The following is a 17,541-nucleotide window of genomic DNA, read 5'->3' as shown; positions in this document are numbered from 1 at the left end:
GTAGCCTCTAGCTCGTCCATGGCATGCGCAACTTCTATCTGTGGCTTAGTGGCCTTGCGACTGGCATCAAGCTCCTCTCTTTCATAATTCTCCGTGGCGGTGGCCTCTTTCAAGGCTGAAGCAAGGGTAACCTCTTCTTTAGCCACGATGCGTCTTCTGGCTTTCTTGCTGCTCAGACCACCAATAAACCGATCCAGGAGAGTCTCTTCCAGATTTTGGAAGCCGCAGTGCTGAGCGAGCTTCCGGAGTTCAGCCAGAAATGTGGATACAGACTCCCCAGCATGCTGCTGCCTCTTATAGAACTCCATCCGCCGGGCCATCTTGGTCTCAGTAGGCGCCAAGTGGCTTGTTAGGCAGGCAAGAATATCTTTGAGAGATGTCTCACTCAGCTTCGCTGGAGCAAGTAATGCCTTGGCCAGCTTGAAGGTCTCGGGCCCACAGTAGCTCAGGAATGTGGCCCTTCTTTTGCTGGCATCGGTGATCCCTTGAGCCACTGCAAAGAACTCGAAGCGTTCGACGTAGTCTTCCCAGGTGTGGGGCTCTGATGGCTGGAAGGGCTCCAATACCCTTGGACTCTCCATTGTCCTAGCGGGCAGGGTCGTCTTCTCAGCTGGCCAGTGAGTCTTGTTCTCAGCTGCAATCCGGACTCTGAGGCAGGGTTGTGTTTAACCGCTCCTCAGCATTCCGGATCCCACCTTCGTCGCCAGTTGTTGTGACGTGGGGTTTGTGATTTCAGCTCTCTTGACAAAACATGCTGGAGACAGTTCTCTAGTAACAGCTCTTTATTAAAGTGAACAAGACTGACTGTGAGGGCAGGAAGGCTACATTTATAGGGACAGGGGACTGGCTAGGAAGGGATACATTTTGGAGGGAACAATATCAGGCAATCACAGTGCTGCCTTTTGGAGGGAACCAATAAGACAGAGGATCCAAATACAGCAGCTTAAATGAACCAATAGTAGCTGTACCCTCTGGAACCAAAAGGCAGTTACTTTATCCTAATGCAAATACAGACAATAATAATACAGATATAAAATCCTTTGACTCAATACACAACAACAGTCACACACATACTGGTAAGCTCTGTATCGGAAAGAGGGAAGGAGCTCTCCCTGCAATTGCCCATGGTTATTGAGTGTTTTTGTGGGGGAGAGACAAGAGTTATTGAGGGTTTTTTTTTAGGGGGAGAGCTCTTTCTTTTCTTTTAGGCTGGTGATCACAAAGGAACCCACAATCTACCCGGGATCTACCAGAAACGTCCTGAGGATCTACCGGTAGATCGCGACCTACCTGTTGGCCATGCCTGCTTTAAAGAAACTGATGATTTAGCAAGAAGCCGTCCCTACTGGGATAGAAGGTCAGCTAATACGTCAATCACAAAGATGCAATTCATAAACTAGAACATATTTTGTTACATGGTACATGTAACACAGGTTCCCAACACGCATACTAACTCACAATGTAACATATTATTGAGAATCGAGGCCTAGTTAGCAATACTTATTGCACATGCGTATTAAATTAGGATGAGTTAATAATGGACATGCGTACTAAACAAGAATGAGATAATGTTAAATATGATGGGTTAAATCGAAATCCTTTGTCTGAAATGTTATAAATTCCTCTGCCCCACATTGGGCGGGGTTGCAGTTTTGCGAAAAGATTCAACTATAACCATTATTGCTTTGCAATAAACAAAATGGAGTCCTAACTCCTTGTCTCTGAGTTTTATTGGCCTAACTCAGAAGAAAAGCCATTTTTGGCGTATAACAGTTTGGCATGGGCATTGGGTGAAGCCAAATTATTTCACCAAATCTGCTGGGAGTACATCTTGTGGGGATGATTAGGGAGGCAGAAGAGGATATATTATTTAATAATATCCTTCCTAACTCGCGCTAGCAAGTTCCATATTCTAGCAGAGTTCCAAACATCCGCCTTTTTAAATTATGCAACGATCAGCTTGTTGCTGACTCACCTGAGTCTTACTATTAAAGATTCTTTCCTGGTAAAATCCCTTCTAATCCCTCTTAAAAAGAATAAACACAAGAATCTGATTAACGTTAATGTAAAAGTAGCTTCCTCACAGATTCATTCAGGTTCACAGACATATCCCGGAAGGCAGGCTTAGGTTACATAACAACTAGAACTATTTCAGAAAGAAGTAATCCCAAGTGACTGTGACTAAGCAGTCACTTCTCCAAACACACAGCAACATACAAAATGGAGAACACACACTGATCAGAACATGGAAGCCATGTGCTCCTCCATGCTAGTACAACAGAGCACACCTTCTTCAAGTCACATGTAGTGGAAGTCTGTCCCAGCTCAGGAGGAAACAGGAGGTTTTCTCCTGAGTGGTACAAAACATCCTCTAAGATGTCCACTGTAGGAATGTTGTACTTGACTGCTATAAGTTTTACATCCCACATATCTAAGGGTAAACCACCACGGGCCCCCCCTATGACCTACATCAAATAGAGGTACCCCCCAAGGGTACCTAGCCCCCACCTGGGCATCAGATAGAAGCTCCTGCTCCCAGATCCCTTTAAGAGAATACCTTTAACCATGGAGGGGCAGGCAAAGGCTACAACCTCCCCTCCACCCAAGACCAAGGCTTACCCAATGCCTAACCTCACAAAGTTGTGATGATTGCGATGAGGTAGGTGAAAACCAAATGGCCGGTGTCAATTTGCCAAGTGCCTGGCCCTGAATATGGCAGCTGATGATGTGGTCCATAGCAAGGTCAAAGTGTAAACTGAAGCAAAATTAAAGGGTGGGAGATCCAGTGAAAGAAGGCAGAGTGAGGAGAGCCAGGCTGGGCTACAATTTAACCCCCCAGGAGTGGGCCCAGATGGTTCTGATAGCCTACCCCAAACCTGCTGGCACTGTCCAGTCGCAAGCAGGCAGGCCATGCAACCCTTGCCATTTGCCGGATTACTGCTGGGCCCGTGGTTGGGCCACAACACCGCCTACCAGATAAAGTGAGTGGATTTCTCCTGGTGCTGGATTCAGGTCTCCACTGCAGGATGTTGTAGGTGTACCTTCGCCAGTGAAAGCACCAATATAACAAATCTTATTCCTAGCATATTGGTAACAGTGGTAGACTAAACACACCCTCTCTCACACTCACTCTTATAAGCAGTGCAGAATTTTTTCTTTTTGTCTAAATAAAAAATAGGAGAGGGTAGGCTCGTTAGCCCATGGTATCAGGAAAACAAACAAACAAACAAACAAACAAACAAACAAACAAAGGAATCTGTGGCACTTCAAAAGGCAAACTGTATTTATTCTTTATTTTCTTTTTCCCCTTTTTAAAGTAAAAGTTTTCATAAGCCAGAACCTACTTCCTCAGATGCAGGAGTGATGAATCAGGCTGAGCAGATTTCAGTTACAGAGTTTAAAGCCACTAAGAACAAGCTCAAAAGAGCTTAGCTTCAAAATGGTGTATGACTAAAAAGAACAACCCAAAAATAGTTTGTCTATGATGGTCTGTTTCTTTTTATTGAGAAATTTGCTGTCATCTTTTGAATCTCTCTCTCTCTCTGGAGGCAGGCTCTGACCTACAAAAGCTTATATGAACAGTCATTAAAATCACACAGTCTTTGCTTTTTTCTATGGTGATTGAGACACACCCACCCCCTCAACTGTAATAAAATTGTTATCGTCCCTGTGAAATAAGTTAAATATTTTGTTTATATTTAAAACGTGAGAACAGATATGATCATTATCTTCAAATATCTTAAGGGCTGTCACATGGAAGAGGGAACAAGCTTTTTTTTCTCCTGCTCTGGAGGGTAGGACTCAAACTAATGGATTCAAGTTACAAGAAAGGAGATTCTGACTAAACATCAGGAAGAAGTTTCTGACAGTAAGAGCTCTTTGACAGTGGAACAGACTCCCTTGGGAGGTTGTGGACTCTCCTTCCTTGGAGGTTTCTAAGCAGAGGTTGGGTGGCCATCTGTCATGGATGCGGTAGTTGACATTCCTGCATTACAGGGGGTTGGACTGGGTGACCAATCTTTCCAATTCTAAGATTCTACGATTCTATAATATTATGGAGGCTCTTGACTTACCTAGTTCAGACTGCTTTTCAGTTTTTCAGTCTGTTGGGCTCTACTGAGGCCTTGCAGTCTGTTTCTCTACTACAAAGAGGGGATGGAGTCAGGCAGAGCTGGAACATTCGGTTTTGCCGCTTGGGGCATAATGGATCGAGCTGCCCCACCCTGCCGCCACTGCACCACCTACCCTGCCTCCACTGCTGGTGAAGAAGCAGTGCCAGAATTGGTGCAGATTTCCAGCGACACCTTGACAAAATCTCATGAGATCTCGTGAGATCTCACCAGAAGTCCACCGATGCTGCCGCCACTTCACCAGTGACGTGGGAAGGGGGACAGTGCCTCGGGGACTTCCGACGCCCAAGACGGTGTTACCACTCTTCCTTATTGGTGGGCCAGGCCTGGAGCCAAGTTTAAGCACCAAGCCACCTTGTGAGGCAGATTATAAATTCTTAACAAACAAGCAGATAAACAAATACTGGCAAGCAGGATCAGTGCCCCTGGATGACAATGGAAATTGTAGTATGACACAACAGAGAGATGGGGTGGTAGCGTGCTGCAACCGCTGTTGTAACCAAGTTCATGATACAAGTCTAACAATATGCTTCTTAGTAGCTGCTGCCTGGGGGTGGGGCTAAGCTCCCTGAGGGAAATTCGAGGGCGGATTTGCAGCCCCCCTGAAATTTACACCTGTGAGTTGGAATATAGTTTATGATGATGAATGCAAAGACCTCATATATACTTTATAGAAACATCATACATACTTTATAAACATAATAAAAAATTCAGAATATTCCCGCACATATTTGGCCCTGTGATAGCCCACAGTTGACTAATGACAGCCATCCATGTTATTCTCTTCCTTTCAATTATTACAGTTCCACATACTATAATTAACCATACTGATGGTGCAATAAAAATAAATGGTTCGCATTGGATTAATCCCTGGAAGGCTTCATTCCAAAACTATTATTATATGGTCTCAGACCATTAGCCTTATTGTCCTGTATAAAAGGGTGTTGCAAGTATATGTCTATGTAAATGAAACGCCAACAGAGAAGGAGCACCCTACACAGCCAGAAGTGCTAGACGGAGACAAGTGCCAGAGTGAGAGAGAGAAGGCAGGGAAATGTTGGGCATACGATTATTTTTGATCGCTCTGCTGGTGGGTCTTTTGATTCTGTACTTCCTGAAACAGCTCTGGTGGTCACGCAGACGCTTCCCTCCAGGGCCCCTTCCACTTCCTGCCATTGGAAGCATGTGGCGGGCTGCGATCAGGCTCTATCAAGAGACATTCACTAAGGTACTTATTTCTAAATAATTGGCGAATTCATGAAGCGAAGCATGAATTATTTTCTTCTCATGGTAACTGCGGATAACTATGGTCTTTGTGAAACCTTCTGGCATGAATTTTATAGGAGAAATCAGTATGTGATATCTAGAAGACTTGGGGTGCAATCTCCTGGGAGGTGGGGGATGTTGAAAGGCTGTTTAAGCACTCATGTTATTTTCACACCAACTCTGTGGTTGGGCTGAGAGCTAGAACTAGCTCAAGGTCACTCAGTGAGCTCTGGGGCAGAATTGTGCTTTCTACCTGCTCCTCCCCAATCCCAGTCCAACACTCCAACACTCCAGTTTTGCAACACTCCAACCATTGCAAAGTCATCAAAGAAAAGCATCTTGCCAGGAGTCGGTACTCTAACTAATTTAACCGGAAAGGCATTTTGAAAGTGTCTGGCACACTCAGGAACTGACTTCTTGTTAGCATCTCTGGGTTACAGAAATATCTCTGAAGTGTCTTCAGAGGCCAGTGCACTCTCACACACTTGTGGGTAGAATGAAGATTAAGGGACAGAAAAACTGATAGCTTAGTTAAGACTGGAGAATAAATAGGATTCTTCTTTTTTCAGCTGCCCAGATAAAAAGTGAAATGCGCAAATACTTTAAAATCCGATTCACAGTATGAATGACCAGTGCCAAATGGGCAAACCCCCTCTTGCTCAAATAAATTAAAGGGGCAGGAAAGGTTAGCCATGTAGGCATGCTAGGATTGAAACATGAGGTTGTACAATGAGAGTGGCTCAGAAAACTTTACAGTAGAGGGAAGAAAATAGCTAAGCAATTTATCAGGAGCTAGTGATCAGAGCCTGGCATGCTCTGGTTCATGGGGTCACAAAGAGTCGGACACGACTAAATAACTAAACAACAACAACAAATGATCAGTGTGTCTATTTCAGCTCAGAAGCTTAGCATCCAGTGGAGCCACAATGATATGTTCCCTTTAACTTCTGGCTAGGAGGCACTAGGAGATTGAGGGCACTAGGAGAAGGGGACGTCAGAGGACAAGATGGTTGGACAGTGTTCTCGAAGCTACGAACATGAGTTTGACCAAACTGCGGGAGGCAGTGCAAGACAGGAGTGCCTGGCGTGCTATGGTCCATGGGGTCACGAAGAGTCGGACACGACTAAACGACTAAACAACAACAAAGGAGGCATATAAGCTCATAAACACATGTGCTGATGCATTTATCTGTTTCAAAATGTGGCTGCACCAGCATTACTCAAGCAGCTACTAGCAGTTGGCTACAAAGGGAGATGGACTACCAGTTAGTGATGTTATCAGGCACACCCATTGGAAACCTACCACACAGCTGGCTGAAACATCAAATGTGTCACCAAAGTAGGCAGCATAAAACAAAGAGCACAGGCAACTCTGGGTGCTGTCCCATCTGTTTGCAACATCACTTTTTGCACGATAAAATATACCCTAGATGCTGCTATGCCATCAAACGAAGTCTTCCGACTTCTCCTTTCAGGAGATTCTCTGGCACAGCTCATGAGCTCTTCTTAATGAATATATTCACGCTACGGTATATGTTGTTGTTCCCTCCCCTCAGTTAGTACTTCCCCACCCTCCCTGAATTCTAGAAACCTGAGGTCCCTTTTAGGCATGTATACAGATAGCTGATTACCTGTGCACAGACCTTTTTTGTGAGGGGGGGCCAGGAGATGCAGGTTTTCTGATATATCAGACTTGCACAAAACAGTACGCTAAAAAGCAGTGTGTGTCATGCTTGGCCCCACCAGTAGCCCAACCTCCTTCAGCTATGGAAACCTGAGGTCCATTTTGGGCATGTGCACATGGATTTGTTTAACTGTGTGCACACAGACAGGGTTTTTTTTTTATTCTGAGATAGTTTTCTGACATACCAGGCTTGTACAAAACAGTGGTTGGAAGGGAAAAATGTGGGAAAATCGGCCAGCAGCCCACCAAGGAATGTCTTGTTAGCAAAAGTAGGGAGTGTGGTGATTAGGGATGGAGGGGAAATTCAATTTATTTCACATTCAAAGAGCAGCCAGACAACTTCACGACCCACTAGCAGTCCAGGTATACAGGTGGTGATAGGAATGGCTGGATGGATCCTAAAAGTAGGACAGGCAAAAAGAGGAGTGGCTATCTATGGCATCTCCAGTTTTGAAGCACTTAGGTGTGGCAGCCTTGTTCTCAAACGATCTCTGGAAGCCCTGGGTGAAGGGATGAGGTCAAACAGATTGTAGCTGAATTGAGAAGTTGGAGGTGATACTCCATGCCAAGTTAGATTTCAAGCCCGGGCACAACTGAAGATAATTGGTATATGCCTTCATTTTGCTGTGTCTTTTAATGCTATGGGAGCAACTACACTCTTTGCTAGCAGCTCCAACTGGAACAACTTGTAATTTGCTGTAACCCTGAACGTTGCTGCAATCTGATTTTTGATACAGTGCATATCCATGCATGCTTGTAGGCCTGTTCCATCATACTCTTGCAAGATTATTGTCAGTTTCTGCATGGCTTTATTAAAAAAGCAAAGGCTCTTCCATGGACAACTGCCCCAAGTTTTCATATCCTTATTGTGTCTGTTAATGTGGGCCGGGTGTTTTTAACTGGAAGGCAGAACAGGATGAAACGGTGGGAAAATTCATGTTTGGTGGTGGTTGTTTTTAACAAATCCAGACCATACCTTTCTAAAGCAGATTATTTGCCGCAAAGGTCAAAATATAGGGCAACCATTTGTATTTGTTTAATTTTGCACAAGTAGGCAAATAGTAGATTGGGAAGTGGAAATCAAATCCAATCAAACTGTGATCCCAATCCAAATCTGGAACACTCCTATTTGTTACAACAAAAACAAAAACAAAAACAAAAAAACCCACTGGCGATCCCAGTTCTGGATGTCCTGCCATCTCATCCAGTGGAAATGAAAATAAAACCAAAAGGAAGAATGATTACCATTTGTGCCATGAATAGAGAGAGCTGGATATAGCCAGAAGACACAGACTAGGTGAGAGAACCCAAAGTTCACAAATTAACCTGAAAGAACTGTGTGATTAATGTCTCTCCTCTCTTTTGATCCAAATGGCAGCGGACAAAACAAAATGGAAACACGGAGCAACCCGTGATGCCTTTCCTTAGAGCTGTAACAAATGAAAAGGGTAAGTTGTTCCAAGGAAGAAGGGTTCTTTTTCTACTGGTCTCTCCAGAAACATCTTAAAAGAGCAGTTCCCTAGTGTTAAAATGTAAGACCTGAGCCTTTCCTGTGTTTTGTTGAAGGTTGTAAGAGGTTCAGTTGCAAGGTATAAGTAGTAGTCATCATACCTGTTAAGTATTAAAAGTAATTATTTGGGGTTCATTTGTAAAGGGCATGACCCAAATACAAAAGTGGGCCATGACCTACAAGTTGGGAAATGCTTCCTTAAGCCAGTCCTGTGATACAATCCCTAACAAGTGAAGGGTTTTTTTGTTTGTTTATATTCCACCCATAATCAAAAGATCTCAGGGCAGGTCACAATCAGCTACAATATCAATTAAACAACAAAAATAATAACCCCCACCCCCAAATCTCGAACATCTCTCAGCTGAATATTAGTTACCAAAAGCCTTCACAAAAGCCATGTTTTCCACTGGCATCTGAATGAGAGCAGCACAAAGGGGAGTTGAATTTCATGGGCTAGAGAGCTGAGGATCTGAAGCACCAACACACCTTATTTCCAAAGGTATCATACCTTTGGATGGAATGCTGAGGATGGCTCCACAGGAGATCTTAATTCAAGGACAGGACTATACAGAGAAAGGTCTCTCGATTATTCAACGCTTTCTAGATTATTCATAACACCTGGCTTTTGGATCAGATATGTTCCGGTAGCTGATGCAATTCTTTCACAACAGATGTAACATGGCTCTGACGAGTGACTCCTAGCCAAGCTGCCTATTTCACTAGCTGCAATTTCCAAGCAGATCTCATTGCAGATCCAAACAGGAGGCTATCAGATCATGCATTTCTGTGGCTAGTCTTGTTCGAGGAACAGCTATAGCTCTCAAACAAACCAGGACTGGGGGAAGACACTGTGCCCCCTGAGATCCTTGGGTTTCCAGTGACGAGACAAGGTCCAATAGTTACTTTCGTAACTTGCAAGTCAAGTGGAGCTAGGGTGAGAATCCTGCAAGTGACGCCACATTTCCATTCACAGTCATCACCAGATATATATAATACATGCTTTCCAAATTATAATTTCAAAACAAAAGCCAGGTGTATTCCCACAGGTGAATGTTACACCGTGGTGATAGACATTGACAGCAGAAACCAAGTGTTCAAAGGTGCAGCTGAGTACTGTATCTACTTTGTTTAGAACAGCTAGTCCTTATGCCATAAACTTTGCTAAGCATAGTCTCCACAAATGACAGAGAGTTTTGGTTACAGGTAGGTAGCCGTATTGGTCTGACGCAGTCAAAACAAAATAAAAAAATCCTTCCAGTAGCATCTTAGAGACCAACTAAGTTTGTCATAGGTATGAGCTTTCGTGTGCATGCACACTTCTTCAGATACAGTGGTACCTCTACTTACGAATTTAATGCGTTCCAAACGCACATTTGTAAGTAGAAAAAAAAATTGTAAGTCGAATCCCATAGGAATGCATTGGGAGAAAAAAATCGTAAGTAGAAAAAATCCTATCTAAAAATTCGTAAGTAGAAAAAATCCTATCTAAACCGCATCCAAGATGGTGGACGGAGCTCCATTCGTAAGTAGAAACATTCGTAAGTAGAGTTATTCGTAAGTAGAGGTACCACTGTACACTGAAAGAGAAGTCACCAGACCCTTATGTATAGTCAGAGGGTGGGGAGGGGTCAGAGAATTTTGGGTCTTTGTATTCCGTGAATAGTTGGCTTGAATGTAGTATCTCCAAGAGGCATTTCATACGATACTTTTTATGGTCTCAGATCTTGTATTTTCCAATGGACACATCTGGAAGCTGCAGAGGCAGATTGGGCAGTCTGTTATGAAGAAGCTGGCAATGAGGAAGCAAGGGTTGGAGCACTATATAAAAGAGGAGGCCCATCAGCTTGTGGATTCCTTTGCACATGTAAAAGGTATGTGATACCTGTTCATATGAGTATTTCTATTAACACCACCTTCACAAGAAATGTCAGGGCAGTGTACAGCAATTTAAAACCATTAAAGCACCATTAATATGACTGGCATGATTATAATAATCATAAAAATGATTATGCTGGCAGATATCTTAGTCTGCAGGTTTTGAAGCAGGATTTGATGCATTTTAGATGCTTTTTAATATGTAAAAAAAATGCTTCTTTAGTCCCACTATGAAATTTTACTCTTAGTATTATCATGAGAACAGGATTGAGGTCTTCACTTCATATATCTGCAAAAATCTTCACTTGCAGGGCAGCCACTTGACCCTTTGTTGCCTATCACTAATTCAGTGTGCAATGTGGTATGCGCTATGGCTTTTGGACATCGGTATTCTGCTGAAGACGAAAATTTCCAGAAGCTCACTGAAGCTATTGATCTTGCCTTAAAATGTGGAGGTAGCTTCATTTATGCTGTAAGTAGACTTTTTCTTTCCAGCTAAGTCACACAGGTGTCCCCAGAGCCCTAGCCTCCTGCTAGCATTCAGAGAAACATTGTGGTTGGTCACAGATGAGGGGAGCCTGAGCTGAAATGCCCCTTCAGCCTTGGGGCAAACACTATTCTTCAGTCTAACCCATTCACAGAGATATTATGAAAAAAGTGGAGAGCCATGTACTAGGTTCTTTCAAGGAAAGATGGGGTTAATTTGTGACTAATGATCTTTCTTAGGCTATGTACACATTCCAGTTTACTCTGCATCCGAAGCCCACATTCCCAGCATGCTTGCACTCCTGTCTCGGTGACGTCTACACTGGCTTGGTCATGTATGCAGATGGCAGAATCCCTAGGGACGTGCTCTATGGGGAGCTGGCTTCAGGCAGCAGGCCAACTGGCAGACCAACTCTGTGCTACAAAGATATCTGCAAACATCAGACATGAAGGCTGGCAACATCACTCTCACACACACCCTTTGTGGGAATCCCTTGCAGATGACCACAGTGCTTAGAGACCGTCAGGTCATGTATCCACAGCAGTGACCAGAGGAGGAATGACTGATGGGGGGAGCTCAGAGACAAGAAATGCCATAGTGCTTCCACAGGCCTCACCTGTCTCTAGTGCGGGGGAGACATCCCAAAAAGTAATGTCATCCTCCTCCATCTAGTTTATTGCTGGGCAATACTGCAGGTGAACTTCTGGGAAAGTGATAAAAGGAGAAGGATAACATCACATTCTGTAGTGTCTCCCTCACCCAGAGATTAAGAAATGGACAGTACTCCATTGACTCGCTTCCCTTGGAGGAGGAAGATGGGCAGGAAAATTGCTGGTTGGGAGGGAAGCTGTGATATCTTCCATATTATGTAGCCCTACATCTTCATAATCCCTAATCAATCCAGAGTAAATGGAATAGGTTCTCCGTATGTTCGTTAGACAGCCATAAAGATATTATGGATTAGTGCTGGTACTGCCCAAATGCAATGGGAATCCTGTAGAATAAAATACTGCTTTTATATGTTGTTAATAAATATAATTTGCATGTTTTGGGAGAGCCACAAATACCCATGTTCCCACAAACACTATAGTTCCAGTAATATGGGAGAGGGTGATTTGTTCAGATGTCAAATTTTCATTTACAACTTCTACTAGGGTAAACTAGTGGATATGGGAATCAGAAAAAGGTGTTACTCACTGAGCTCCAAGATACCTGGATGCCAGCAGGCTAGGAAAGGCTGATCTCAACCATGATACTCAAAAGGCAGCCAAAAGAAGTTGGGTCATGGAACATGTTACTGGGCTTCTTCATGGTAATTACTGGTTTTTGTTTTATATAATCTTCAAAGCTCCATGAAATGTTCCCTTGGGTCCTTAAGCGTCTTCCAGGGCCACACAAGAAGGCCCTGTCCTCTAGGGAGCTTGTGCATTTATTGGCAAAGGAGGAGATGAAGAAGCATAAAGAACATCATCTTCTACGTGAGCCACAGGATTTCACTGATTTCTATCTACTTCAAATGGAGAAAGTAGGTATCTGTTTTGTATGTGAACATGGTTAATTCAAAGAGCCATTACATTCCCTGCAAGGATTGTAGGGTGACCACCAGGATTTTCTGGGTTGCTGACAATATTTGCATTCAGTCCCCCCTCACTGCCACTTCCCAGAGATTATTGTTAGGTAGTAAAGTGGATTACAAACCCCACATGTGCATACATTGAAAATAATGGGGAAATATTTTCGTATGTTTGATGGCAAATATGCTTGAATGGTCAAGGGCATTCAAATACATTCTTTGTGTAATTATGATATTTAAATGACTAAAGACTAGTCTCCATTCCAAATTAAAACATGTTCTGAGATTGCAGAAAAGATAATGTTTTTAATCACCCTGATTATGTGAATTTATTTCTTACAATTTTGACTTTCCCTTTAGGGAACTTTAGGTGAAATTTGATTCAGTTTGCATTAAAAGCATGGCTTGGTTTCCGCTTGGTTTAAGCAAACTGAAATGCAGCCTACTTCAAAATCAACACTTCTCTGAATCTTACAGTGCAGTTCTCAAGCAAAGTAATGTGTACAAAAATACATATATGAGGATAGTGAGCATATAAAGGTATATATTAGTGGGGGGAAATGTCAGAAAAGTGCACATTAGGCAAAACTACACGTATTTATTAAGAGAAATTAGCACTAAGATTCTGATGAATTTTCATGTGGACTTTTTTTAAAAAAAGAAATTTGCAAACTAGTGAGGAAATGTAGAAAAAATGAGAAACAGTGACAAATTTAACTATTATTTAAATCAAATTCCACTTAGAAATCCCACCAGTTATAAAATTTTAAAGGAAAGATATTTAAGCAGAGCTTCATAGGGGCAGGTTTTTGTGGGCTCAGTGGGAAAGTTGAGAAAGATGGATCCCAGAATCCACTTTATAGGGTCCAGGGGGGTCCAAATCGGAAGTTAGTTCAGGCAAAACCAGAGAAAAGGGTTTGAGAATAAAACACTGATGTCTTAACCTTACAAGGAACTAATCTAAAACACAAGAAATTTCATTTTTCCTGCTTCCATTCTGTTCAATGGCTCTGCAAAAAGAAGACCTTGTTTCCCCAGCACATTGGGGGGGGGGGTTGTGCATAAAGATCCTCAGCAACCCATAATTGATATGCATGAGTCTACTACACCCTTAAAAGGTAAAGGGACCCCTGACCATTAGGTCCAGTCGTGACCGACTCTGGGGTTGCGCACTCATCTCGCATTATTGGCCGAGGGAGCCGGCGTACAGCTTCCAGGTCATGTGGCCAGCATGACAAAGCCGCTTCTGGCGAACCAGAGCAGCACATGGAAACGCCGTTTACCTTCCCGCTGTACCTATTTATCTACTTGCACTTTGACGTGCTTTCGAACTGCCAAGTTGGCAGGAGCTGGGACCGAGCAACCGGAGCTCACCCCGTCGCAGGGATTCGAACCGCCGACCTTCTGATCGGCAAGCCCTAGGCTCTGTGGTTTAACCCACAGCGCCACCTACTTCCTCATAATCTCAAAATGTTTGGGATGAACTGCTGCTTTACTGTGTGCTGTTTTAGGAGGATGCCTGAGATGTCCTTTTTTTTTTTAACCCACCCACGCCTTCAATGTCAGTGTGGGATTACTAATTAAGGTACAGAACTGCATGCAAGGATTTCTTCATGCTCACCTGTCATGCTGGAATGGCCAGGATGCAATTTGATACAAATAATCTTTCCTCTTTCTATTGCCATCAACAGAGCCAGGGCGACCCCAACTCTGTCTATAATGAAGAGAACCTGGCCCAGTGTATACTTGACCTCTTTATAGCAGGGGCAGAGACGACTGCTACTACTCTGCAGTGGGCCCTTCTCCTCATGGCAACTCATCCAGATATCCAAGGTGAGAGTCCTGTGCGATGCCTTTCATGCAGAAATGTTTTGGTTAAGAGTGTGAGGCTTTATGAAATATGAAGAAAAATGACAAGATTCTATCTACTTTCAACTGTCTGTATGGAGAAACAGTTGAGTTAAGAATCTTAACAGTGAACCAACAGGCCATGTTTAATGTACAAACAAGAGGGATAGCTCAAATTTCCTTTTTGCCAGTTCCCCTGCAATTTGACCTGGTTCAACTTCTGGAGTTTCCAGACGGATGTGCTTCTATGCCCATTGATTTGGAATAATGGGAAACAAATTCTCTCCACTTTTCTCAGGATAGGTAAACTAAGATCCACTCTTCTATTTTCCTGACTCAAGCTCTCTCAACCCCACATCTCTCTCTAGTTTTCAACTTCCATTCCTATTTCTGACTAAAGGAATTGTGCAAATGAGATGTTTCCAATTTCTCCAAGCTTTGGACTGTATGTAAAAGAATTGTTTTATCTATAGTCAATTCCGTCAAAGTGGAATCCAACTGCATCTACAGGGAACTGATGTCCATAGGAACACAACCATATTTTGAAGCATATTTCAGCACCACTGAGTTTCCTTTAAAATGCCTGGATTTTCCACTTCACCCCAAAGCTCAATTGCCTTTCAGGTTTCTTTAATTTAATTGTTAGAAACAATACAAAAAAAGAGAGCACAATTTCAGGCAATATTAGCAAAGCATCCAGACTAAAGCTTCCATTCCCACCATTTTCATCAGAGAAAGTCCACAAGGAGGTGGAAGATGTTTTGGGTTCCTCTCGGTCAGTCTGCTATCAAGATTGGAAGAAAATGCCATTCACCAGTGCTGTGATTCACGAGATCCAACGCTTAAAATATGCCTTCTTATTCAGAATCATCAGACAATGTGCAAAGGATGTGAACGTCTTTGGATTTCTCATGCCCAGGGTAAGGAAAATTGATACAGTTGTACTCCATATTCCATGAGTAATGAGCAATGCAGACGCTTCTATGTAGTGCATAGACTGAAGGGCAAGCAAGTCAACATCTCTTCCCCTGAAAAAAGGTATTGCAGTGACCCAGGGTGGATAATATTCTTTCTAAAATAAAAAAAATCCTTCAGTAGCACCTTAAAGACCAACTAAGTTTTTATTTTGGTATGAGCTTTTGTGTGCATGCACACTTCTTCAGATACACTGAAAAAACTTTTTTCAGTGTATCTGAAGAAATGTGCATGCACACGAAAGCTCATACCAAAATAAAAACTTAGTTGGTCTTTAAGGTGCTACTGAAAGCTCACACCAATAACAAACTTAGTTGGTCTCTAAGGTGCTACTGGAAGGAATTTTTTTTATTTTGTTTCCTCTTCATTTGGTTCCACTGATGGCCATACCGTAGCATCTGTGCCAGCTTCAAAGACTTGTACTGGGACAGAGGAACAACGTGAATAGTGCTGGTCTGGATGCATTCTAAGTCCATTTTCATTCATTTCAGGGAACTTTTATTAACCCAGATCTAAATTCTGCTGTTCTTGATAATAAGCAATGGAAGACCCCTGAAGAATTCAACCCAAATCATTTTTTGGACAAGGATGGGAATTTTGTGGCCAGGGGAGAATTTCTGCTATTTGGTTCAGGTAAATGTAGCAGTGATTTATTTTTATTTTTTTAATAGTTGCTGGGTTGTTTCAGAGAGGCAGATGCTTCTGTAAGGTTTTTATTTCCAACAAATATAGGATTATTTGCTGCTCATAGTGTTGGGGTTTGAAGACTGATTGTTGGGCACTGAATTACTCTTATGAGTTTTTACTCATAGGGCTTCCAGGACTCAAGTCTCCCAGCTTATCAGTATAGATATGCTTTTACATTTCTATACACTAGGGGTCCGTCAGTTGCTGGTGGATAGCTCAGTCTGTAGATCGTGAGACTCTTAATCTTAGGGTTGTGGGTTCAAGCCCCGTGTTGGTCAAAAGATTCCTGCATTGCATGAAGGTTGGACTAGACGATCCTTGTGGTCCCTTCCAACTCTAAGAATCTATGAGCTTGTGGGCCAAAGCAAGACCCCCCCCCATGGCAGCCCAAAGTTGAAAAAGGAGGTGTGGAGATAGCAGGGGTTATAACAAGGGGAGCTGCTGATGGAACACTTTGGCTTGTGGCAAAGGAGCTTCACCTCCCAACCTGTATTCCCTACCCAGAGTCAAAACTAGTTGTTGACCATGGAAGATGTACCTGGAGAATAAGGCTCCATAGGTATTACTCATTTCTTTCCTTTCCTTTCTTACTTCCACAGGGGATTCTGTGTGCTTAGAGGAGCAGCTTGCAAGAATTGAGCTCTTCATTTTCTTCAGCAATTTGCTGAGGGTGTTCATCTTCCAGTTGCCAAGTGGTGTGAAAAAATCCAGTGAACAGCACAAAGTGGGACTGACAACCTATCCCCATTCTTATAAACTCGTTGCCATTCCTCGCAGCAGGGCATCGTAAACTATCAACACAGTTTGAGCAGCCTATTTATTTATTACCATAAATTTCTCGGTTCTGCTCTGAGGTGGAACTTCTATCCAAAGTTGCATTAGACCTACGATACAATACATTGCTAAATCAATCCCTGTTGCCTAAAACAGTTCTTCTTCTTTGCTTGTTGTTCATACACAAGTATTCAGGACAGATGTTTAAAACCAGATGTTTATCAGTTTGTGCTTTTCAAAGAACACAATGAATGCTTATTTATTGAATAAAATTGTTGCTATTGTTTATTTTATCAGCTCGTAGGAAATTGTATATGCTCTCTTAGGTGATGAATTACATCCTGAAAGATATCAGTAGTGGAGTTTGCAGGCCAAATCCCTGTGACCCCATTGTCACAGTAGCAAGAAATAACTGGACAGGACAATAAATACTGGTATATATCGGGATCAAATAGGACACAACTTTATTGATTACAGATGTGAGTGGTTTGGCATGGGAATCAAGCCCATTGCCTCCAAAAGGGGTATTAGTGACTACTAGGCAGTAGTTCTCATAGACCCCCTTTTTAAGGAGTAGTTACACCATAACCTTTCTTGTCTAATGATGCATTAGCTGCACTTTCAGCCACCCAGCCACCCACTGTTGGCTAGCCAGAATAAGCCATGATGGGCAAGGGTCAACAGAGCATGCAATTGGCTGAACTGCTGCAAGGGTCTTGTCTACATCCTTGG

At 42.8% G+C, this 17,541-nt stretch overlaps 2 protein-coding genes across 2 annotated transcripts in view; both read left to right on the top strand.

Annotated features, from left to right (window-relative positions):
• Positions 1-17,541, top strand: part of LOC118093577 (cytochrome P450 2J5-like) — a 159,105-nt gene that overhangs the window by 91,616 nt on the left and 49,948 nt on the right. The gene's annotated exons all lie outside the window — the stretch shown is intronic.
• Positions 5,112-17,080, top strand: LOC132592143 (cytochrome P450 2J4-like). Its single transcript, XM_060274314.1, has 9 exons — positions 5,112-5,358; positions 8,459-8,528; positions 10,312-10,461; positions 10,777-10,937; positions 12,301-12,477; positions 14,217-14,358; positions 15,106-15,293; positions 15,840-15,981; positions 16,635-17,080. The coding sequence occupies exons 1-9, from the start codon at positions 5,185-5,187 to the stop codon at positions 16,823-16,825; spliced, it is 1,395 nt and encodes a 464-aa protein (XP_060130297.1). The 5' UTR covers positions 5,112-5,184; the 3' UTR covers positions 16,826-17,080.

Source organism: Zootoca vivipara, chromosome 5 (genome assembly GCF_963506605.1).
Source record: "Zootoca vivipara chromosome 5, rZooViv1.1, whole genome shotgun sequence".
NCBI classification, from domain to species: domain Eukaryota; kingdom Metazoa; phylum Chordata; class Lepidosauria; order Squamata; family Lacertidae; genus Zootoca; species Zootoca vivipara.
The sequence above is the reverse complement of the archived record's forward strand: the minus strand, read 5'-3'. Positions and strand labels throughout refer to the sequence as shown.

Coding starts and splice junctions, on each gene's coding strand:
- LOC132592143 (XM_060274314.1), top strand. CDS start 5,185: ATGTTGGGCATACGATTATTTTTGATCGCTCTGCTGGTGGGTCTTTTG. Junction 8,529..10,311: donor AGCTGTAACAAATGAAAAGG/GTAAGTTGTTCC, acceptor TTATGGTCTCAG/ATCTTGTATTTTCCAATGGA. Junction 15,294..15,839: donor TTGGATTTCTCATGCCCAGG/GTAAGGAAAATT, acceptor CATTCATTTCAG/GGAACTTTTATTAACCCAGA.